At 35.2% G+C, this 24,807-nt stretch overlaps 1 protein-coding gene across 15 annotated transcripts in view; it reads left to right on the top strand.

The window, feature by feature from the left end:
* The window catches only part of tenm3 (teneurin transmembrane protein 3), an 842,281-nt gene that overhangs the window by 595,600 nt on the left and 221,874 nt on the right, over positions 1-24,807 (top strand). For all 15 annotated transcript variants that reach the window (XM_039751049.1, XM_039751058.1, XM_039751057.1 and 12 more), the window contains one exon: positions 3,682-3,919. In XM_039751049.1, the coding sequence (XP_039606983.1) occupies positions 3,682-3,919 (238 nt within the window). The remainder of the gene's footprint in view (positions 1-3,681; positions 3,920-24,807) is intronic.

Raw genomic sequence — 24,807 nt, 5'->3', positions numbered from 1 at the left:
AGATAAAGGAAATGGGTACCTGAACAATGTAAAGTAAGTCTAAAATACCTACACAATAACTATAATCGTAATAAATGAACAATAAAACAGCTGAGAAGCCGTGGATTAAATAAAAAGTTAGTTATCAGCAGGGAGACGTGAATCCCGTGGCGAAGGAAGGAAGGGAATGTAGAGACTGGAGCGACGGACGGCCTTATATAGGCAGGCAGCCAAAACCATGGGAGGCGTTGGGATGGGGTTTATGGACATATATATGTACATAAGTAAGATTCAGTTAGCGTTGCTAACTCGCGTACCAGATTTCTTGAAGATGGGCCCATAAGTAACAAAGACCGTTGAAAAGTTCATTATGGCGGCCGACAGTGGCATCATACACCGAAATAAGTACGTACATTGGTTTCAGTTAGTGCAGGGAAGCCTCCAACCAAATTTCGTGAAGATGGGGCCATAAATAAGAAAGTTCAAAATGGCGGACGTTGTCTACCGTTATGACCGTTACGCGTAGAATTTTGAAATGAAATCTGCTTAACTTTTGTAAGTAAGCTGTAAGGAATGAGACTGTCAAATTTCAGCCTTCTACCTACACGGGAAGATAGAGAATTAGTGACATTGGAAACTTCAATATGGCGGCCGACAGTGGCATCATACCACTGAAATAAGTACGTACATCGGTTTTGGTTAGCGCAGGGAAGCCACCTACCAAATTTCGTGAAGATGGGGCCATAAATAAGAAAGTTCAACATGGCGAACTTTGTCAACCGTTACGACTGTTACGCGTAGAATTTCAAAATGAAACCTGCTTAACTTTTGTAAGTAAGCTGTATGGAATGAGCCTGCCAAATTTCAGCCTTCTACCGACACGGAAAGTTGGAGAATTAGTGACGCTGGAAAGTTCAATATGGCGGCCGACAGTGGTGTCATACCATCGAAATAAGTATGTACATCGGTTTCGATTAGCGCAGGGAAATTGCCTACCAAATTTCGTGAAGATGGGGCCATAAATAAGAAAGTTCAACATGGCGGACGTTGTCGACCATTATCAAACGTTATGACCGTTACGTGTAGAATTTTAAAATGAAACCTGCTTAACTTTTGTAAGTAAGCTGTAAGGAATAAGCCTGCCAAATTTCAGCCTTCTACCTACAAGGGAAGTTGGAGAATTAGTGATGAGTGAGTCAGCCAGTGAGTGAGTGAGTCAGTGAGGGCTTTGCCTTTTATTAGTGTGTATATATATATATATATATATATATATATATATATATATATATATATATATATATATATATATATATATATATATTAATGATTTGGATAAAAATATAAATAACCTGGAGTACAGTTTCAGTGTCCATATATTGCAAAAAAAGATGCAGCAGTATTAGAGCAAGTCCAGAGAAGAGCAACTAGGCTGATTCAGAAAAGAAGAGGCCATGAGCTATGACAGGATATTAAAGGAGTTGAACCTTTTCAATGCACAGGATTAAGAGGATACTGAAGTATTTATAATTATGAAAGGAATTAGTACACTGGATCCCAACTGTTACTTTAAAATAAATTCTGCAATTGGGACACTGTTGAACATGTGTTAAGGGAAGATTTGAATATTAAAAAGGGTTTCTTCATGTATAAAAGCACAGACACATAGAATAAATGTGTGACTGATGTGGTGGGCTGTAGGACTTTACAGACCTTCAAATCTTGAATTGATGTTATTTTGAACAATGTAGGTGAATAGGATAGATCATCAAGTTGAGTTGAACGACCTGTTCTTATCACGGCTGTTCTAATTAATTTAGAGTAGTCAAGCAGATCAACCTTCTACATTATACGTTTTCAGTATGTTTGTGCTCAGGAAAAAAAAAGACATAATAGCTGAGACATTGAGAAAATAGGAAACTCATCACAGACAATGACTTGGTCAAATTAAAACCTAGGATTATTTAGCAGTGTTGACTAATATGCCTATTTTGATATGTAACTTGTTTTAAGCGCTGCCTATTATGTTATGTTAGTTTTTGTTGTAGGCTTTTTAAAGTAATATTTTGGAACTTTGCCTTATTCCGGCTTTCTGTCTCTGGCTGTTCCTAGGTGTACTTAATATGCATCAAATATTGGACATTAAGGTAATTCAAGTGATTTTTGATCATTAAAATGACATCAATGTCTTGAGGCAATCCTTCTTTTCAGTTTGCTTTACAGCCTTAGCTATCCTAACTGAATCTTCTTGTTATTTAGCTTTACATGGTTTTACGTATCAAATCATTGAGGTGTTCTATCATTATTAGGTCTTAAATTCTGCATTAGAGTGTTTTGTGTATGTATATTTTGTGTTCAGATTTTAAATATTCAAGGGTTCAGTTTCTGAGTTGTTTATCATTTTGTTTTTGGGGTTCTGCTTCTTGTTTTTAGGGTTCCCTGTCAGAGCCCTTTGAGGTATTTAAGTGTTACCATAAAGCTTGTCTTGTTGATACTATCTTAACTTTCTTCTTTCTTTTTTTAGCTTAATTTGTAATTTGACTGATTCTTGGACTATAAGTAAATGTTTGTTATTTCAGAAAGGTTAGATGAACTAGCTTTTGTGCTTTATTCATAGTTTTTCTTATTCTTTAATGTTAATTGAATAAAGATTGTTCAGTTTAGTTAAGATGTTTGGGGTTGCTGTCAATTAAAGTCAAGGTAAGCCTGCTAATTAAGATGCTGCTATAGGGATTGGGTCCTGACTTTACCTTGTTCGGCTTTTTATGAAGTTCTGGGACTGTATTGCATCATACCATTTGAACATGAGTGCTCAAACATGCAATCTTTATTTTATATAGTGCCTATAGAAAAGCATTATCCCAAGGCATTTTACATGAACAGATCCACAGCATAGCCACTTACATGTTATTTCTTTTTTTTTTTCTTCAGTTGGAGCATACATGGTTTAAGAGACATGCTGCAAAGTGCCCTGGCAACTTTTTATTTCAGAATCCCAGTTCCTTATCCACTAAACACATATTTAGGAAGGAATATATAGTCTGTAAGGCTATGTTATTTACAATTTAACACTGTAGTGTGATTTCATTTCTTGTGGAAGTGAGCATTCAGCTGTTTATGTGATCTAATGGATGTTAAGGTCATTAGTTATCTGAGTCTTCTTGTGCTATAATCAGATGTGAAACATTCTGTTAAGCACCCATAAAGAAACATCTGCTTGGATGAATGACCTTCTGCTAAAGAACACACAGCATTCATTCAGTGAATCCTGGTTTGCATGTTGCTCATTACAGTTGCTTGGTGTGTCAATATGAAAAGCTTTACTAATCCAAAATGTGCCTATGGCTAGGAGTTAGCAGAAGACTTTTTCTGTTATTATTAAATTGTCTCACTAATGACTTTTATTTGTCATGTATGCAGTTGTACAGATATATGCAGCAGGTGTACTAAGTGGCTGTTCACATAGCTGGTGGGCACAAAATTAAATGCAGAGAGAGAATGTGATCAGCAGTCTCAAACAATTTTGTCCAGATGTTGCACTGTAATGACATTCATGGATCTTTAGAAAAAAATTACTTAACAAAATGCACTTAATTACATAGGACAGTAGCATATGTCAACTTTGCATATATTTTATTTGCTTGTAACATCAAAATGAAAATTGTTTCACATCCCAAATGATTTTTTCCCCTGTTCTTTTTGCAGAACAACCAGCCAACCATCAAAACCAATCAACCTTACAGCCTGTGCCGTCTTCTCATACGCAACACCCATCACAGCAGCACCCTTCTGTCACATCCCTCAACCGAAATTCCCTGACTAATCGCAGGAACCAGAGCCCGGCCCCTCCGGCCGCCTTGCCCGCCGAGCTGCAAACCACACCCGAATCCGTCCAGCTGCAGGACAGCTGGGTGCTTGGTAGCAATGTGCCACTGGAGAGCAGGTGAGTCTTTATCATGGTCTTTTAATTTTCTCTTTTTTACCACAAGAAATCCTCCTGAATTTAACTTGTATCTAAATGTGAATCTATAACAGAATTTTTTTTCTTGGGGAGGAGGCATTTATATTTTCCCAAATCTGTGTTTTCTCACTCCTCCAATCCTAAGAAAATGAAAGTGTTCACTTTCCTGAGTTACTGCAATGTTTCTTATCAGCCTCCCCACTCCTTTTCATGCCCTTGCTGCTTTGCATTGTGTCCGCAAATGAAATGCTTTGATCCATTTTGCTGCACCCCACTGAGCAGACCTGTTTCAAATCATCAAAAAAGCTCTAGACACTCTTAGCGGTTCCATCTTGATCACCAGTCCCCTGCTGCTAGTGCTTCACGTTGAAACTCTGGAATTTGGAGCAGGAGAAAAACTAAAGCAGAGCTCTTTAGCATGTGATGCTTTTCTGCTGCCCTGTCCTCATGCTAAATATGCATTGCAAATCGTCAAAGACTTATTCAAAGAGCTGTAGCTTTTTAAAAATGGCGAAAGATTTTGTGGCTTAAGTAAGGTACCGTTTTTTTAATTGGAGAATGGTGGAGGTGTATGCTCTGAAAGGAAAAAAAACAGAGTCAAATCCAACTCTTAATTATGAGAATGATTTAGGAATGAAAGGGTTAAGTTTTAATGCAGCCTAGTCCAAGCATATTCCACGTAAAGGCAATTTCAGTTATGCTGCTGAAGCTAGCTTTTTTAAGTCGATGTGTGACCTTAAGGAAACTGGCATAGCTCTGTGACTATTGTGACTTGACCTTGGTAGTCTTATGAATAATAAAAACAAAGTATTTTTACATGTATAATTTACAAGGGGTTGAGTATTTCAAAGCACATGACATATTACAAAAGTAGCATTTCATCAGTAAGAAGCATGTACAAAGTCAGTTTGTGGCAGTGAGAGTAGCTTACAAGTTTTAATACTAGAATTTATTGACATACCAATAACAGTGAGTATAAGGTATTACCTTTTAGAATTAGAACATATTGTATGGCTTCTATGAGATCTCCTTTCATTGCCGCAGACAAGGTGCAGCCAGCTTCACAGCTGGTTGCTCCACTGGTTGAGGTGGTTGGTTTTTCTCCTGGGCTCTACCTTTTTACATGCCAGTCGTTTCAAATGAATATTGGATTTAGGAATGCTGGAGGCATGGAGCATATAGACAGTTCATTCTGTAAATCTAGTATGTGTGTTGCAGTGTTTTAACTATGCAGTTAAATGGGTCACAACAAGGCTGCTGGGTTCACATCTTAGCAAGGTTCTTTATGCAACCCTGAGTAAGCCACTTAACCTGCAGCACTTGAGCTCATATCATAACATTGAAAAGGGCTCTTTGGAAATGATAGATAAATGGTGTCATGTAGTGAAGCCCGTCAAGATTTTTTTCATTGTATTTTCTGATGGATTTTGTGTTGATTAGTAGGTGCAGTGCATTTATCTGTGTAATAATGTGTGCTGTATATAAAATGTTGTATTGTTGTGTGGTTGGCATTACCCAATTTATACCCAATTCTATTTTATAAACATATAATAGTCAATATCAAAATTCAAACATTTGGGATTGATCTGTACTTGGAGTTAGGAGATTCCCAGCTGTTGTTTTTTTAATGTGTTTCCTACAGTGTCTTTTGTTTCTTTTACCCTACAGATATTCATATTAGACTTATATAGGCATTATGGTACCTTATTTGGAGACTCTAAACTGACACAGAATTAATGCTTGTGGGTGGCACAGTGACTGTGCACTGTGATGGACTGACTGTGTTCCATCTACAGTTGGTTTGCTTTGTTCCTAATGCTGAAAGGGCAAGTTCTAGCTGCCTTTCATAACATGTTTAAAAAAACAAGCTTAAAAAATGGATGGATGGACATGTGCAAAGTCAAGTGTTTCATTTTTATTTGGGACATGTTTTGTCTTTAGAAGCATGTTTATTTTTTCCTATTTTTTCATCAAAGTTTTAATATGTGGAATCAGAAAAGCACATTTTATAATGCAGTATATCATCAGTAATTATTTTCACAGCATTGAGGCAGCAGTGGTTTTCAGCAATTTGCATTTTAAATGCTGACACAGCACAAACTGCCAATGGAAAAAATGAAACCCCCAACTTATGGTATTTTTTTTTATTTCCACTCTTTAAAATAGTCTTTGTCTTTTTAATATGCTGTACACTTTGCTTCTTGGAAAATGAATGATTGTATGCCCTTTTAAAATGTTTCTATGACTTCTTTTTCAAAAATAGGTAGAAAAAATGATAGAATGGCCACAAATTCCTTTTTTCTTGCTTTATTTGTCATCATTTATTTTCTTATTTATTTTATCTTCCCTGTGACACAGTAATTTTGTGGAACTATTTACTGTCTTAAATAAAGAAAAAACTTGTGGAGTGCCCCCCACTCCTAGAATAATGGTAAGAAAAACCCAGATATCAAAAGAAAAGCTTTTCCTTACCTGGTGAAATAAGAACCTCACCAAAACATTCTGTTCTGCTTCCTCTCTCTATGTGTCTTTCCTTCAGTCCGTCTCCTATTACTTGCATCTCTTCACCGGTGCTGTAAGTCCTTGCCCTATCTCTGATCGTATCTTTAAACTCAGCTTCTCTCTGGTCTGTGGTTCCTTTATAACCAATGCTGGGTCAGTTCTGTGGTCTTACCAGCCATTGTCAGTTAAAGAATCACCAGGCTAGATTGCCTTCTAGTTGATTCCAGTCTCCCTGGCTTCAGGGCAAATTACATGTCTTCATAGATGGGCATTGCAATATGTTCTAGGACTACAAGTCTCTGCCTATTAACTTCCCACCTTTTGCTCTCCTGCCAGACTTCCATTGACTCAAAAAACTTTTATCACCCCTAGTAACCTAAATATATCAATATTAGCATACAGATGTGCTTGTTCACAGTCAGTGTGGCCTATACTCAAGAGGTCTTTCCATGCCTGACTTTTGTCCTTTCTCATTTCTCGCTACCTCAGTAAGTCAAATATCCCATAGCATCAGTACACTATTGGTGGGAATGCAGATGATTATGCAAAATACTAGACACCAAGTATAATCATTATTGTTCATGACATGGCTTTCTTCATACTCAAAAAAAGATACAAAAATTCTCTCTTTCTTAATGGTCTTCTCGATATGCTTATTTCCATTTTGTAGATTACTGAAATGATCTGTTTAGTCTACCAACATACTTTTAAAACTGTTTTTGTTTTAACTATAAAGTATGTTTATTAGAAATGGCTGCCCAAAAGGAGTGGTACAGTGGTATAGCTGCTTTGTCACAGTAAGGAGAATAGGGTGCGGTGCGCATTCCAGGTGTTCTCTTCATGCTTGTTCTCACTGTGTCTGTGTGCGTTTGCTCTGGGTGCTCCTGTTTCCTCCCGCAGTACTAAGACATGCAGGCTAGGTAAATCGGTTTTGCTAATTTGGCCCTAGTGTGTGTGTTCACCCAGCAATGGACTGGTAACCTTTCCAGGGATTGTTCATACCTTGCGCCCTAATATTGCTGAAATAGGCTGCATTTGGGAAGTCTGAGAAAAACTGATTTATATGGTTTTCACTTGTTTTCATTAGCTTAACTCATTGACTCATCCCCATCACACATTTTTTTTGCATGTTGTGTTTGGGATGCTTTTTTGACCATTTATACTGCAGCTGATGAAATATTCTTTTCTAAGAGAGCATCAGAATATGCACAGATAGATTGTTGAACTTGGAATGTTCTTGAAGGATTATAATTTTGAACACAGATTCTTACATTTGATTTCTTTTTAAGGGATCACCATTCTGTATTAGTGCAAGTGTGAGTATGGGTGTAAGTAGGACCTGTGATCCAAGGCTATTTCCAGCCACACATCCAGTGCTAATGGGATAGTTTTCAGTCCCCTGTAACTCTAAATTGGAATAATGTTTGAGAATGTTATGTTGTAATTTGTCAGACTGAAACTCCCCCCCCTTCTAATTAGGCTAAGTATTATGAATTAAACAACTGAAGGGTTATAATGTGAACTGCTATTCTATTTTAGGGTTGTAGTACTAGGGTGTTGTACTGTGTTAGCCATTATGAATGTAATGAGAAGTCAAGCAAAATGACACCTTTTTGCTTGACATCTCACTACTTAAGGGTTAAATTTTGTTAACCCTGAATTATATAGCCTACTTCACACAGATAAAGCTAAATGTAAGCAAAATATATTGAAACACTAAAAGTAATTTCCCCTTTTAACCTGATCATAACTATGGCATTGATTCCCTTTCTTTTTGGTGAAGGGTATTATACTGTGGCCATTCTATAACATAAGAATCTGGACCTTCAGAATATTATATGAGACTTTTTTTTATTGAATTCCTAATCTGGCTGTCCATATACATTTACTGTAAATGTACAGTTTGTGTGTGTGTGTGTGTATATGTATATATATATATACATATATACATATATATATATATACGCACATTGGGATGTACAGAGTGAGCAGAGCAAAGTGTTTTATATTATATATATATATATATATATATATATATATATATATATATATATATATATATATATATATATATATAAACTACTAACTATAAATTGGTCACAGTGCTTGGCTGAATAGCTAACTTGTTTCTCTACTGCAATTTAATTAGTATTTTCTAAAGTAAACTCCCATTTGCATGTACTGTTTAATGTTTCAATAAAACTTTACCAAGGAATGCCAATTAGACTTCAGTAATGTAACCCACAAATTTTATTGGGGGATCCTTCAATGCAGACTGCAAAGAAATATTGTAAATTAGTTATTTTTATCCCCGACTTTGTTACTTTCATTTTCTGGATGCCTGTCAACATTTGTTTATTTTTCATTTTATTTTTCCAAAACATAATCTTGGTCATGAGCCATATTACTGATACACCTGGCCAGAATCATGAAATGTTGATGCAGAAAATACAAACTAAGCACAATTGTATAAATACATTTTGCAGAGTTCTAGCAGGTTATGTGAATTGATCAAGGTCATATCAGGAGGAATAAGTGTGACCTGAACAAGCAACTTTGTATCAGTTTAACTTCTTAGCCTCCAGGATAAACTTGTCTTTCAGACATATTTAAACAGTTCTTTTAGCACAAGTACACTATGTGTTGGTACTCCATAAAAATGCTGGTAAATGTGTAATAGCTAAATTAATGACTTAATGACCTGTCTCATTTACAAACTCTCTTCTCTCCCGTTTACATGAGCAAAGTGAATGCAATTCCAGCAGCAACAGATTCTTTTGTGGATTATGTGCAAAACAACATTCCACGTGGCATTTCCTTGAAAAGTAATTTTAAAAAGTAAGATATTGATGCAAATATTGACTGTAGTTCAGATAAAAATTGTACGTTTCAGTCTGTGGTTTTAACTATCTGAACTGGGTCAATTATAGTTTTAACTGGACAATAAGGACGTGATATATAGTGAAACATAATAAAGTACATTGAAAACAAAGCGTCCATTTTATTTTGTTGAATTATCCCTTAGTTGGTAATGGTATTTTTAATCATTTTAGATTTGCTGTAAATATTCCTGTGTGATGTGTCTTTTATTCTCTAATTCATGGTTTAATTGCCTCATTTTATAATATGGTGTTTCCTGCCTACTTGTGATATTAAAGTTATTATAGGATAAATCCCCAGGTTGCTTACCATACTCTAGGAGCTGATATTTTGCTGTCTAGCAACAAGAGTAATGTAGGAGGCAGAGTTAAACAAGACTATTTGTAATCCTACAAGGAAAACTACCAGGAAAAAAGAAGTCCATATTTAGACTGCTGAGGGACTCATTATGCTACACAATTAGGGTGTAAGTAAAAAAAATAGGTTTACATTTATGGATGCAATTTACATAAAAACATAAATATGAAAGTAATACATTCTTTATAATGTAAATATGTCTGATCACACTTTTTAAGTAACAGACCATAAAAAGTAGTATGTAATACTTTAAGCACGATTTGGATCACATCTAAAAAGATGTCAGTGTAAAAGGTTTTGTGTTTTTATTTTTTTTCAAACCCATTATCTGTTTTAAAAATTGTACCAATATACAGTCATATGAGAAAGTTTGGGAACCCTTCTCAGCCTGCATAATAATTTGCTCTACTTTCAACAAAAAAGATAACAGTGGTATGTCTTTCATTTCCTAGGAACATCTAAGTACTGAGTAATTCCGAACAAAGATTTTTAGTGAAGCAGTATTTAGTTGTATGAAATTAAATCAAATGTGGAAAAACTGGCTGTGCAAAAATATGGGTCCCTTTGTAATTTCGATGATTCAATAATCAATACTGATTACTTGCAACACCAAATTGGTTGGATTAGCTCATTAAGCCTTGAACTTCATAGACAGGTGTGTTGAATCATGAGAAAAGGTATTTAAGGTGGTCAATTGCAAGTTGTGCTTCCCTTTGATTCTCCTCTGAAGAGTGACAGCATGGGATCCTCAAAGCAACTCTCAAAAGATCTGAAAACAAAGATTGTTCAGTATTATTGTTTAGGAGAAGGCTACAAAAAGCTATATCAGAGGTTTAAACTGTCAGTTTCAATTGTAAGGAATGTAATCAGGAAATGGAAGGCTACAGGCACAGTTGCTGTTAAACCCAGGTCTGACAGGCCAAAAAAAATACAGGAGCGGCATATGCGCAGGATTATGAGAATGGTTACAGACAACTCACAGATCACCTCCAAAGACCTGCAAGAACATCTTGCTGCAGATGGTGTATCTGTACATTGTTCTACAATTCAGCGTAATTTGCACAAAGAACATCTGTATGGCAGGGTGATGAGAAAGAAGCCCTTTCTGCACTCATGCCTCAAACAGAGTTGCTTGTTGTATGCAAATGCTCATTTAGACAAACCAGATTCATTTTGGATCAAAGTCTTTTGAACTGATGAGACAAAAATTGAGTTATTTGGTCATAACAAAAAGCGCTTTCCATGGCGGAAGAAGAGCACCGCATTCCAAGAAAAACACCTGCTACCTACTGTCAATTTTGGTGGAGGTTCCATCATGCTGTATGGCTGTGTGGCTAATTCAGGGACTGGGGCCCTTGTTAAAGTCGGGGGTCGGATGAATTCAACCCGATATCAACAAATTCTTCAGGATAAGGTTTAAGCATCAGTCACAAGTTACGCAGGGGTTGGATTTTCCAAGATAATGACCCAAAATACAGCTCGAAATCTACAAAGGTATTCATGCAGAGGGAGAAGTAAGATGTTCTGGAATGGCCATCACAGTCCCCTGACTTGAATATCATCGAAAATCTATGGGATGATTTGAGGCAGGGTGTCCATGCTCGGCAGCCATCAAATTTAACTGAACTGGAGAGATTTTGTATGGAAGAATGGTCAAAAACCCCTCCAACCAGAATCCAGACACTCATCAAAGGCTATAGGAGTCATCTAGAGGCTGTTATATTTGCAAAAGGAGGCTTAAGTAAGTATTGATGTAATATCTCTGTTGGGATGCCCAAATTTATGCACCTGTCTAATTTTGTTATCATGCATATTGCATATTTTCTGTTAATCAAATAAACTTAATGTCACTGCTGAAATACTACTGTTTCCATGAGGCATGTTGTATATTAAAAGGAAGTTGCTACTTTGAAAGCTCAGCCAATGATAAACAAAAATCCAAAGAATTAAGAGGGGTTCCCAAACTTTTTCATATAACTGTAAGTATGGGTATAAATAAAGAATAAAGTAATTAGTCTTGTCTATGTATACAAGTTTTAAATATAATATTAAAATGTACTATAAAATATGTATGCTGTATTACACAAAGTATGTTGACACCCCTCCAAATTATTGAGTTCAAGTGTGTTAGCTGCACCCGTTGTTAACGGATGCGTAAAATAAAGCACATAGCCATGCAGTCTCCATTGGCAAAAAGAGCTCAATGTCTTTAAACATGGTACTGTCATAGGATGCCTCCTTTACTAATAGTCAGCATGTGAAATGTCTGCTCTTCCTGATCTGCCTTGGTCAATTTACATACAATTATTGTGAAATGGAAACATCTAGGTGCAGCAACAGTTTAGCCACAAAGTAGTAGACCCCACAAATTTATAGAATAGGGCTGCTGAAGTGCATAGTGCATAAAAACCACCTTCTGTTACATCAGTCTCAGCAGAGTTTAAAAACTGCTTATGGAAGCGCAACATCAGCACAAGAACTGTGTGTTGGGAACTTCACTAGAGCTGCACACAAGCCTAAGATCACTATATGCAGTTGGCTGGAGTGATGTAGCATGATGCCACTGGACTCTGGATCAGTGAAAATGTGTTCTCTGGAATTATGAATCACACTTCACTATCTAGCTGTCTGATGGTATGACGGCCCAGTTTGGCTGCAGCCTCCTTACTCATTGAACCCAGATCCATCAATAGTCATGACCGGGATGAGTCGAGAAATGAAGACCCATTACAAGCAAGGGTTGGGGCAAATGTGTAAAAATGCTTTTGTCTAGCCACAAAACAAATTGCAAAACAAGTGCCATGTTCATTCCATTAGGAATGAATGAAGAGGTTAATAAATAAATCATCCATTAAAAACAGGTGATTATATAGAGGTTAAAATTAACAATAAATATTTCAATAAAATGAGGCTAAAATCCCAGGGAAAACCTGTTTATCCTTTAACACAATTGCAAGCCTCAGTGCTTCTCTGTAAAATCTGATGTTTCTTCCGCTTGCCCTGAATGGGTCTTGGTAACAAGAGGAGATTGCCACTGACAGGTAGAGTCAATACTTCACAGGTATTACAGGGCGCTGCATCCAGCATTGCTCTTGTCCCCCAGTTTTGCTGTTCCATTGTACTTCCTAGTGAGAGCCCACTCCAAGCAATAAAACACTCCTGCTCTGCGTATACTCAGCAGAAGTGATCCCCAGCCCCCTTGAGCGCTGCCCCCACGCTCTTCTTCTGAGGTTCATCACCAGCTCTTTTCTCATCTTGCAGCCTTTCTTATATTCATGGTAATTTTAATCTCTGATCTCCTAGATTTACCCCTGCTTTCTACTCAGGCTCCTTTTTATTCTCCAGTCAGGCACAGTTGCCACAATCGTGGACTCTGGAGTGCTGATGAGGTAACTGGCTGAACCACACTTGTCTTCATGTGAATGCAGCCAGCCAATTTCCTTGATTGACCTCCAGAGCCATTCATCCAGGCTTTTTATATTTATTTAAAATTTCTGATTGCCAAGGACTTACATGTGTCTTACCATAGATGGGCCAATCTGGATTTGGCAGATGACAGAAGAATTCTACTTTCCAGATTGTATGGTGCCTATTGTAAATTGTGTTGGAGTAAGGGTAATGATCTGGGGCTGTTTTCCAGGATTTGAGCTAGGCCCCTTGGTACCAGTTAAGGGTACTGCTAAAGCTACACCATACAAATGCATTTTTTTTTATTTAAATGTGAGCTTTCAGCTTTGCCGCAGAAGTTTTAGAGAAGGCCCTGAGTGTACCCCTGTGCCCAAAGCCAGGACCATAAAGACATGGTTTGACAAGTTTGGTAATTGAGTGGCTTGTGCAGAGCCCTGACCTCTACCCTATTGAACACTTTTGATTTGAATCGGTACACTGATTATTAGCCAGGTGTTTTCATCCAAAGTCAATACCTGATCTCACAAATGTTGTTTTGGCTGAATAGAAAAGACTTATCAGAAGTCTAGAGGCTGTTATATATAGCTACTGAGGAGGCTCCATATTAAAGGCCATGGGTTTGGAATGAAATGTCAAATAAGCTTATATAGTTGTGGTGTTCAGATGTCCACAAACTTAGAGGCATGTTGTATATGTAATTTAATTCCTATTTTTTTTTTTGCCACAGTGTATTTTCCATTGAAGAGCACTGAACACTGCACACATATAAAAGCAAAATTTAATTTACTTAAATGATAGTATAAAAAAAATGAACACACACACACAATATCTCCAGCTCCCTGTAACCTTGATTTAGATTACGTGGATTTAAGGAAATTACACTTAGTATCTGTACATTTACAGTAGGTGTTATATATTAGAAGTCTTCTAGGTTTTTATGATTTTTTTTTTTTCATTTTATGAGCAGTGGCATAGTATGGATGATATTGTTGCTTAGTCTCAAAAAATGCTGTCAAACATCACCTTTTTTAAGGGATGACCTTAAGCCAAAAAAATCTTATGTCTTTAGTGCATTAAAATAAAACATTATGAAACATAACTAAACTATATTTGTGAAATATGTCATATGCCTTATCCTCATCTGTAATGGATATTTAATCTGATTTTATTCTCTGTCAAAATTATAAAAAATACACTGTATATGATGTACAGAATTTGTCAAAAATGCTGATTTTTCCAGCTATGTGTTGTTACAAGTACATAACACATATATATTAATGCTGTTGTTAGATTAAAAAATGTAATTACAATCACACAATAAGTTTTTTTATTGAAATTAACTGTGTAATAATCAAAATTTACATATTTCCTTCATGTGTTATAATATATTTTTACAAAGCAGAAATGACTCAGTGATTACTTTCTAATAGAAAATAGTTTAGGTAACTACTTGCCAAGGCATATTAAATTATTCCAGTTAATTTATTGAAAGGTTTTGTTTAACAGAAATATTTGAATAAACTGTGAAACACTAATCATAGATGCAAAAATATATAAGATTTTATGAAACATTTAAATAATGTTTCTTGAAATTATAAATTACTAAATGTATTACTTTTATTGTTTTAACACAGGAAACTATAAATGTGTTTTGACTTTTGTATTTTAGCAATTAGACTAATAAAATATTCATTATTGAAATTGTTAAAACTTTTAAGGTATAAAAAACACAGAATTTTAAACAATTTCTTTTCATTATTTGATATTCAGGGTATCTCACTGATTAATATACCATGATGACAAGAACAACAGCTGGAATATATACAGTACATTCAAACACATAATGTACAGTTTACATAATGCATAGCTAGTAAAATGAACAGCTTTTATTGTTTCAAAAATATTCACAGATGACTTACTATTTTAATGCTCCATATGCTGAGTTATGTTTAGTTACATATACTTGACTAAATACAGAATGCATGTGTTGGGTTAAACAGATAAAACATCCGTGGGGATTTCAGTGTAACCCAACAAGCTGTTAGTTTGACCCTCACAACATTATTCCCTGTGTATCTGCGCTGGCATGAGTCATTCCTTTTTCTACATTAACTGCTAAAATGTGCATCCTACATGATATTTGGCTCCTTTTTTTAATTGACAAGCTGCTATAGGGAATAAGACACTTTCTCCAAATGTCTTGAGAGCCTTCAAATAGCAGACATAGTAACATGGGCAAAACTAAACTAAATCCGTGTAATATACAGTACACAATGTAGGGCTTACTATACACATTAAACTATTGGATGGGAAAGTAATTTTGGTTAAACACCAATACACTGTGAGGTGGTTAACAAAAAATTATTACAATACAATATCAATCCCATTGTAAACTTACTTGAACTGTGAATCTTTGATTGCAATCAGTTGTTTAGTATGAAAGCACATTTATAAGCCTTTAAGCAGTATTTGCTTTGGACCTGTTACACCAAGGTAAATAAATAAATAAATGTACGTACTATATATAAGGATGTTCATATTCTAGGATATTATTTAAATAAGAACCTTATATTTTTGTTGCTATGTTTTTTTAATTAAAATAATAAACAAGTTTTGTAGAGTACTATAGAGTCCCACTTTTAACTGTAGATGTCTAAATATTAATTAGAAAAATTTAAAGATTGCTTATCACTGAAATTTATTAACTGTTCATCCTTCTATGACATATAAGTAACTGCCAGAGTCCGAATAAATAATAAAAATCTTGTCACAATGGTGCATTTTAATTGCAAAGGAAGTGGAATCATGTGTGTAACATGACTGTGTTCTTGTTCTTCAGGATACAACTGTTCTGTAAAAGGTTTAAATAGTTTGATAATGATATATAGCATACATCAATGATATGAGTAGTGCTTGCTTTAGTGCACCTTTCAAGTATATGCTTCATTGATCAACATTTAAATAAAATATACAAAAATATATAATAAGGTAATATTTAGCCCTGTTTCTTCATCAAAAAACATGCAGTATCTCTGTTGACTGTGAGAACTGGGCTACTAAAAGAACAGATAACGATGTGTGTTCTCACTTTATGCTACATTAATTTACTGATGACTTGCAGCCTTCATACTGTAGTTGTACATCTTATTTGGCTTCCTGTGTAAGGTGGAAGCAAGTGCACTAGAATACTAGTCACTGATGACAAGACTAGATTTTAATTTGGTTCTACAGTTCCAAAAGTGGATTAGCTGCACGGTGCCTGGAGACTGTCAAGTAAACCAGAACCGTGGGCATACCAATTACCACAAATGGAAGATCCTTTCACAGGTGAAGGAACAACAAGATAATTCCATATTTATACACTGTGCAATAAACATCTTTCATAATGGTTAGCTTGTCGAATATCATTGCAAATTGTCTTTAATGAATAGTTATTTTTAGGAAATAATTATGGTATCTGTATGTAGTTTTTTGATGAGTTTTCCCTTCTTGTTTGTAATACCCTAAATATGTATATGTTGTCTCAGTGGGTGATAATAATCATCTTTAAGTGTTATGTTCGCTGCCATTTTTACAAGTAGTTTTAATGTTTTTTCATTATTTTCTTGGGCAGTTACTTCATGGAAACTAAGATCGAGGTAAAATGACATTTTCTCTATAAAAAATTGCCTGAATACACACTAGTTTCTCTCTCAAGATCCACTTTTTGCTCTGTATTCATCTAGAGATTAAATTAACTTCAAATATTAACATAATTCTTCTGAGCCTTGCATTTTCAATATGTCATTATTATTATCTTTAAATAAAACAGTTTTTGTAAAACTTGAAGTGGTCCTCCTCATCATTCCAGTAGAAACCATTCAAAATTTAATATAGCTCACTCAAACTCTTAGAATGTAAATATAGTTCAGTTGAGCGCTATCACTATACTCTGCTCTATTTTACCCGCTGTGTCAAAAGCCTCTCACTTGAGGCCAGTGTGATGAATCTGAGTCATGACACTAATGTTACAGCTCATCACATACAATTAATGTCCTCACCCATAGGTGTTCTGTTCTAGAAATAGAAGGCTTTAGTCCTGTACTCCATGCAGATAGCAAAAACCAAGCCTTTTGCCAAATGAACAAAAGGAGAGTATTAAATTGTGAGTACTTTGTTTCAAACTCACTTTAATTAAGTAAGGTCATGGCAGCACCGTGTTATGGAGCAGGGACTGGAGCCACAACAGAAACTAAACAGCATCAAAATAAAGGACTCATTTCTTTGATTAAACCTGAATTTAACAAAAAATATTATTATTTACTCCCTAACAAGGTTGATGAAGTGTAGGTAACTTTTAAGGAAAAAATGGTCAAATATCCCTTAGTTTAGATCTGCAAAATTTATTGAGAATAAAGAATTTATACATAACACAGGCCTGCAAAATTAAACATGGAGAAAACCGTTTTAACTGTGAGTATTTATCTTTATTTAAATTCATAAACACAATAAAAAATATAATTAGAATGTTTTCATAACTACACATTTAAGTAAAAAATTGAAAAGAAGTGTCATTAAAATTTAACAAGTTACACAATTTATGTATCCTAAGTGCCAGAGAGGAAGGACAGGTACTCTGGCCGGGATAAAGGAAGTATTTATGCCAGACCAGGAGGCCAAAATGGAAGGAGCAGGTGAATGGGCTCAATGGGAGTAGATCATTCCCCCAAAGGACTACCCTGGTTTCCACTCAACTCTAAGAGATGTTCTAGAAGACCTGGAAATGGAACCGGAAGCAGTTCCTGGGTCTAGTTTACTAGTTCACTTAAATCAAGTCAGAGTGAGAGGCGGCACTCTTGGAGGAGGAACAAAAGAATTGTGAATGGTGTATTTTGCTGGTGTTCTGGAAAAGGAGTTTTGTGAAATAAAAATCATTTATTTAAACATTGAATTGTGTTGGTTGTTACTGTGTCTTTGGTTTGGAACTTAGTGGTGCCTCCTTGTGGTTACAGATTTAGATACATAGATTGCAATATATAGATTTAGATGAGACTGGAATCAGTCTCTAGGTCTGGTTTAAAAGGAAGCCGCACTCAGCAAAATGGTGGAGGACATAGAGTTCATTTGTTTTGTATAATCGTGGCTTATTTTGGAGAGGTGATTATTGAAAAGTTTCTTGTTGTGAATGAATACCTGTTATTTTATTCATATAATGTCTGGTGTTATACTGTGTCTTGGGTTTGGGGCTCTCTTGGCATCCCCTGGTGGCCACAATATATAATAAGGTTTTAAATTAATTGAACATGAAAATATTTAGTAATTTTTTTATTTTTAAACATGTATGTAAGAAAACAACCATATTAATTTATTGACTTACATATCCCTTTTCTAGCTTTTGTCACTTACTAGTTTTTTTATTCAAAACTTTGTTTGGTGGTCCATTGTTTATACACTTTTTCTGGTGTGTTCATATGAATCACTCAGTAGTAGTCTGCCATCATACTAACATCCTAACGTTTCTAGATCTTTCTTTCAATGTCCTTGGCATCCTTTTTGAATCGTTCACCCTGTTGTTCACTGACCACTAAAAGATTTATAGGGGAAAATTCCAGCTATAAATCCAAAAAGGTAGACTTAGAATGCAACCCTGTCCCTTAAACTTAATACATTTTTTCACTATTTCTTTATAATTTGCTTCTATACGGTTACCTTTTTAAAAAAAAAAAAGCTTCTTGTTTCAGGTTGTACATTGCATCACCAAATTCTGTGTCAGAAATCAGTTTTCTGATATCAAGTCTGGCGGAAAAAAAAAAACTTCAAGCACAAATGCATAAAACAGGCTCCATGTTTTGTTAGGGCTTTGACAAATTATATTCATGAAACCAAACTTAACAAACCAGTGATGAAAGCACTTTACCTGGATCCAGCAAGCAATGTCTAATGTTTTTGGCACCAAGCTGTAGCTTTTCTTCTACCTGGTCATTCCTTCTGAACCCAATGTAAATTATTGGCTCTGCTGTCCCACTCATAGAGAAAACATGGGCTTTTAATGGCTTCACATGCTGCTTCCTGCTCCTGTGCCTCACTGTGTTCAATTACAGGTTTATTCTGACCCTATTATAAAATAAAATAGCTGCTTAACTTTAAACATACATTTTAATATTAGAAACGTGTTAAATTCAACCAAGTGTTCAAGATATTTATATTTAATTATAAAAACAATAAAAAAAATACTGTAACTGTAAATACATCAAAATATGTTTTGTGAAAATGTTACATGATGAAGAAAAATGGATTCAGCACCCAAAATATATAAACATTACATGAAAAAATCAAAACAAATTTTTTTAATTTATACTTTGATTTTGTAAACCTGTTATTTCAGCTATTTTGTGTTGCCCAAAAAACATTTTACTTAAATTGTTGACTATACTGACTAATGACTAATTCATCAAAATCCTACCTGCTCCAATTAGTCTAGTTTGCAAATGCTGGTTCTAAAATACATTCTATAACTTGAAGAAGTAATGTAAAAACACCACAGTGTACTTTTATGCAACATTTTGTATCCACAGACATGCAGTGTTAGATACTAGTTTCCATTGTTTCAGTATCCTGATCTTACCTTTTTTTGTCCATTTCCTTGTCTCTTAAGAATATTAGTTTTGTTTTTCCACTTCTTCAGCCTGGAGAAGAAAATCATGGACAGTCAGGCAAATACGTTATTTAATATTTTAAGAAGTCTCTAGATAGGTAGGGGACAAGGTTTCATTTCTAAATAAGATGTAGTGGTATATACAGTACTGAATGTTACTGAACTATAGTATATGCTTTGTAATAAAACCTTCTTCTGCTAGCTAGAGTTGAAAGTGTAAGTGGGGCAGATTTTGATTAAAACAAACAGGTCACCATTTCCAGTGTACTCTTGCGGTCTCTGGTAAGTTACCTTAGATTTTAACACTAATTCCTCTCTTCATTGAACACTTAGAATATATTTCTGTGGATCAGGGTGCCAGAGATTGGTGATACTGTACACATTTTCAGACATGCAAGTTAGAATTTCACTGTACTATGTCAAGTGACAATACTACTACTAGTATTATTAATACTTCTGTCACACAACACAGTCTTACTTTGTACCCTTTATGACTCTATAGATTTTGCAGTCTTCTGACTTTCCTTAGTAATCATTAATCTTAAGCCACTGCTTCTGTTCAGTTGATCACATGGTTTTGTCTTTTTTGATCAATTTCAACACCTCCTTAAATTTCACCTCATCAGACTGCACTTAGAGATTTGCTTAAACCTCTGCTTTAAACTCCAGATCTGTGACATTGCTGTCACTTCACACTGAATAATTGATGCTGCACTCTACTATGCATTACACCTGTTCAATGTGCTCCACATGGCTTAATTTCTTTAGATCCGTACTGAATACATTTGCAGCTTTCTTTCTCAAATAGTCCATGTTTATAGTTACAGTCCTGTCCTGCTTGCCATAAAAAATCCTAGTCACTCGTAAGTGAACTGGTTAATTCTGCTGTATTTTGAGGTTTTTGTTTTTTTTTTATTTTACAGTTTCAATTATGCTTTAAATATTTGTTTTTTTTATAACAACACAATTTGTTTAAGGGCAAGCTTATTCAGAAACATTATGATCAATGAATATGAGCTGTATTGCATTTTTTATAGGAAATATTGTGTTGTATAGTGACTGAAATAAATTATCTTGTCTAGGCGAGGTCAAATGTAGTAGTAGTATTTTTCTTTTTCAATTGCCTCTTTTTGCTAATGCCCACATGTCTGCAATAATTGGTCATGCTAGCTTTTTAAACTTCTTGCTACTGTAAAGTATACAGTATATTTAGATGAATTATTTTAAAAGTGAGGAAATCATTTCTTGGGATTTGCATTAATGAAGGACTTGTCAAAGATATTCTATATTCTACCTATAGACAGAAAATAAATTAATTTTGAACTTGGAATGTATCTGTTTGCATATAGTGTTTATTTTGTTTTTGGTAACATTTGTTGAAAAAATCTTGTAGGTTAAAGAAAATTCCACTTTGTGGGCAGTTTTGGTTTCTGTGAGTAATGCAATATGTTTACAACATCTTCAGCAAGATGCTGGCATATACAAGGAGGACAAGAAGCGCAAATTGCTTTCACATAAGAGCCTGCTGAGGGAAAACTTATGATTGCAGGAATAACAATAGGTACACGCAGGGGGACTGTCTTAAAATATCTCAGCACCATGCCAGCACCTGCTGCATGTCCTGTGACAAAGCTAGCAGGTGATCGTGAAATGGCAAAGAGCCATACATCCTCCACTATAGCAAACAGAGAAGAGATACAGTTCATGCAGTGAGCACAATTCATTTTGATTTTTTTTCTTTTTCCCCCAATTCTTCCTTTATAAAGTATAAGTGGGGGTTTGTTTCTGTTTATATTTGTTGTGTTGTTTTTATTTGGCAAGGAATCAGTCTGTACTGGTAAATATTGTTTCTCAGGCAGTGGCAAGATGATGATGATGAAAGTGTTTCACTGTTCTTGCAGAATGCCTGCAATTCCACAGAGCTGCTTGTTCAAAACCAACACTGGGCATAATGAAAGGAGATACTTGGATTAGCATAGTAATTTATTACTCAGTTCTGGGGCATTCTTAATCAATTAGCAATGGTTGCCCAGCTTCTTTTTGTGCAAGAGTTTACACTGATAACAGCATTTGCTAATCTTGTCCGTTAAAGGTAGCTTTTTTTAACAGAGAACATGGAAGCTTGACAGAAAGCTTGAGCCCCTTGACAGAAAATGTAGGAGGCTCATACATTTTTTTTTTTTGTGAAAAGAAAACCATCCAGCAAGAAAAGGATTTTGAAAGCAATCTTTATCATGAGTGCAAAATGTCATTCCTGCAATCTGTATCATACCATTGAAACATTAGAAAGAGAGAAACTAAATAGTGTAGCATGATTAGCAACTTGCATAAAAAAATATAATTCTCTTCAAGTAGAGGTCTGATAGTTCATATATTCATACCGATCTATTTGGTTCAGAACCCAAATAAATGAATCACAGTTCACTAGTTAAAAGGCTTAGAATGTGCTTATTATTAATTCAGCTTTGTTGCTGTATTTGAAACACATATTTCAATTTTATTGACATTGGAAGTGATGTGCAGCTTTAAACATTTGTTGTCATCATTTCCTTCTGCCCCTCTCTTGCATTTCATAACAAAATAGGACATTTGGATAAGGAGGTAAGCACAGGTGACCAATCAGTTTTTGTTTTAAAGTAACCACTATTAGAGTTCTTTAAATAAAGGAATTAGTGAAAGTGACACAGCCAAAATGCTGTCTCTATTTTCTAGTTTTTCAGTGTAGGAGTAATCTTATTATAAACAGCATTTGATTATTGTAAGCTATATTTTCTTTAAGCATATATTTTTTCAAGCACTGAACAGTTTAATATATTCTGTACTATTGGAAACACTATATAGTTGACATGCTTCAAATCCCAAAATAAAGGTAAGGAAATCCAAAGTATAATTCTCACACCTTTTCCATCTTGTTGTTTTATATTTAGTTGATGAAACTGTCCTTGGATAATACTGTACCAGGCTGAAGACAATAGAGTGCAATTGTTTACATAAACTGGAGCACATACAAGCTAAGTGACGTGTTCAGGGAGGCTATTAAACCAGCAGATTTATGGCTTAAAGTCCAAATATTGAGCGCTACACCACACCGCATTGCCTTCCTATGTTAGCACTGGTCTAATGCAGTGAGAAATATTTTTAATATTTCTGACTATGAATAAAAATAATTGCCAGTAGTTTTAAATGTAAAAGTTTAATTAATAATAAAAACAATTGGATGGCTGGGATTGGCTCCAGCAGACCCCCGTGACCCTGTGTTCGGATTCAGCGGGCTGGAACATGGATGGATGGAAGGATGAGCTGTGGGGCAGCATCCATAACTGGCCAAATGAGTTCTGTTAATCTGCAGACCAGTGTATGCTAGAGAATGAAAACCATTGTTTTAAAGTTGTCCATTCTAGGGAGCACATATTGTAAGTAACTGATGACTTAGAGTTGTCGGCACTTGAGGACAGGTGCGACCATTAAAGTAAGTTAAAACAGATATATTTTTTAAATATTAGGCAGATACATGTGGTTTAAGTGATTATAAAATACATTATTTTCAAAGAGCTGAGAAACTGTCTGATTAAGTAACAACACATCCTTCCCACATTAATTTCTAATACCCACCACCTCACTAATGCACAATACCTCCAAGCTGTGTTTCAGGTATACTTAGTAACCACTTCAAGGTACCATTTCTATATTCATTGCACTCTTATGCTTCTGAAGATCTACCTTTTCAGCCAGTCTTCATGTTTATAAGTAGAACAGTCTAAAGAGTAATTCTTGCACCCACTCATAAATCTGAATCTATCATGTATTCCAGGGACATTTATAAGATAGATTTTTATGGATGCAGCTCTGCTATGTGGGAAACCTGCTCTAGAAATCAGAGATCACCATTTTCATCTTTTTGCATTCAGAGGAAAGATTAGAAATATATCTGATTTCTTAAGCTGCCAATCTATTTATAGCCTTTTCTCTTTACTGTACCACAGGACAACTCACAGATGTAATTGTTCTTACTTATCAGTTTATTAAGGTAAATCATATTATAAAGAGTCAGTTATTCTCACGACTACCTAATCCAGGACTAGGTTACAGGGAATTACATTTCAGTTAATATAAAATTCATCAAAAACCATTTGTAATGTAAGAAAATATTGTGTTTGCAATATAAAATGAGTTTTGATAATATTTCCAAATATTTATGAACTTGAGAGTAATCTTTTTTTTTTTAGACATAATACCCAAATGTATACTAACATAACATTGTTTCCATATATAATTTGCAATAAAAATAAGATCTTCAATGACTGATAGTTTTTAGCTAAATTTTTAGTACAAGTTTCTGCTCATTCACACTGTGAATACAGACTTGAGTGTACATTTTGTGAATGTGTTTGCAGACCTGCCTTGTCTTGCTGTGCTCTTATAGCATGGTACACATCGTAAACACTCAAGCAGTTGTGCCAGCAAAAAGGAAAAATCCTGTGAGACTTCTATGTCTGTGCTGCCCTGTGACCTCTTCCAGTAATCTGTAAGGGTTTTTGCAACCCACTGAGCACATCCCAGGAAATACTCATTTCAGCACAGCCACGGTGCAAAAGCCTGCTCCCCAGGGAATGAAATGCATTATCACATCTGAGCAACTCAACATCAAACAGTACAGGGGAAAAAAAGGCAAAAAAGCACAGTACATCCTTTTTATACTTAATAGTTACACTGCCAAGTATTGCTAACAATACAGTGACGCACAGCAATGGATTGCTTCCAGATCTCTCATTTGTGCAGACAGATTTGTTTCCTCCTTCTCCTCCTCCTCTTTCCAGCTGACTCCTCACCCTGGTCAGCTTTGTTCCCTACAAACATAATGTCTAACTCTTATTTCTCACAGGTCTCTCCCTGTTCAGTTGCGTTTATCGTTTTCTAATTTCTTATTGTGCAGTATTTTTTTCTAATAGTTAGGAGTGTATGTGTTTTTGAGAGCAACCGGAAATGAGCTGATTATTTATATAAATACTGTGGCCTGGCTGGGTTACAATAAGTTACTATTTTTTTCACTGTCTACAATGTAAAGCTATGCTATAATATTTACCTAGAG

The sequence above is a fragment of the Polypterus senegalus genome, chromosome 4 (genome assembly GCF_016835505.1).
Source record: "Polypterus senegalus isolate Bchr_013 chromosome 4, ASM1683550v1, whole genome shotgun sequence".
In the NCBI taxonomy this organism is placed as follows: domain Eukaryota; kingdom Metazoa; phylum Chordata; class Cladistia; order Polypteriformes; family Polypteridae; genus Polypterus; species Polypterus senegalus.
This window is presented reverse-complemented; position numbering and strand designations above follow the sequence as displayed.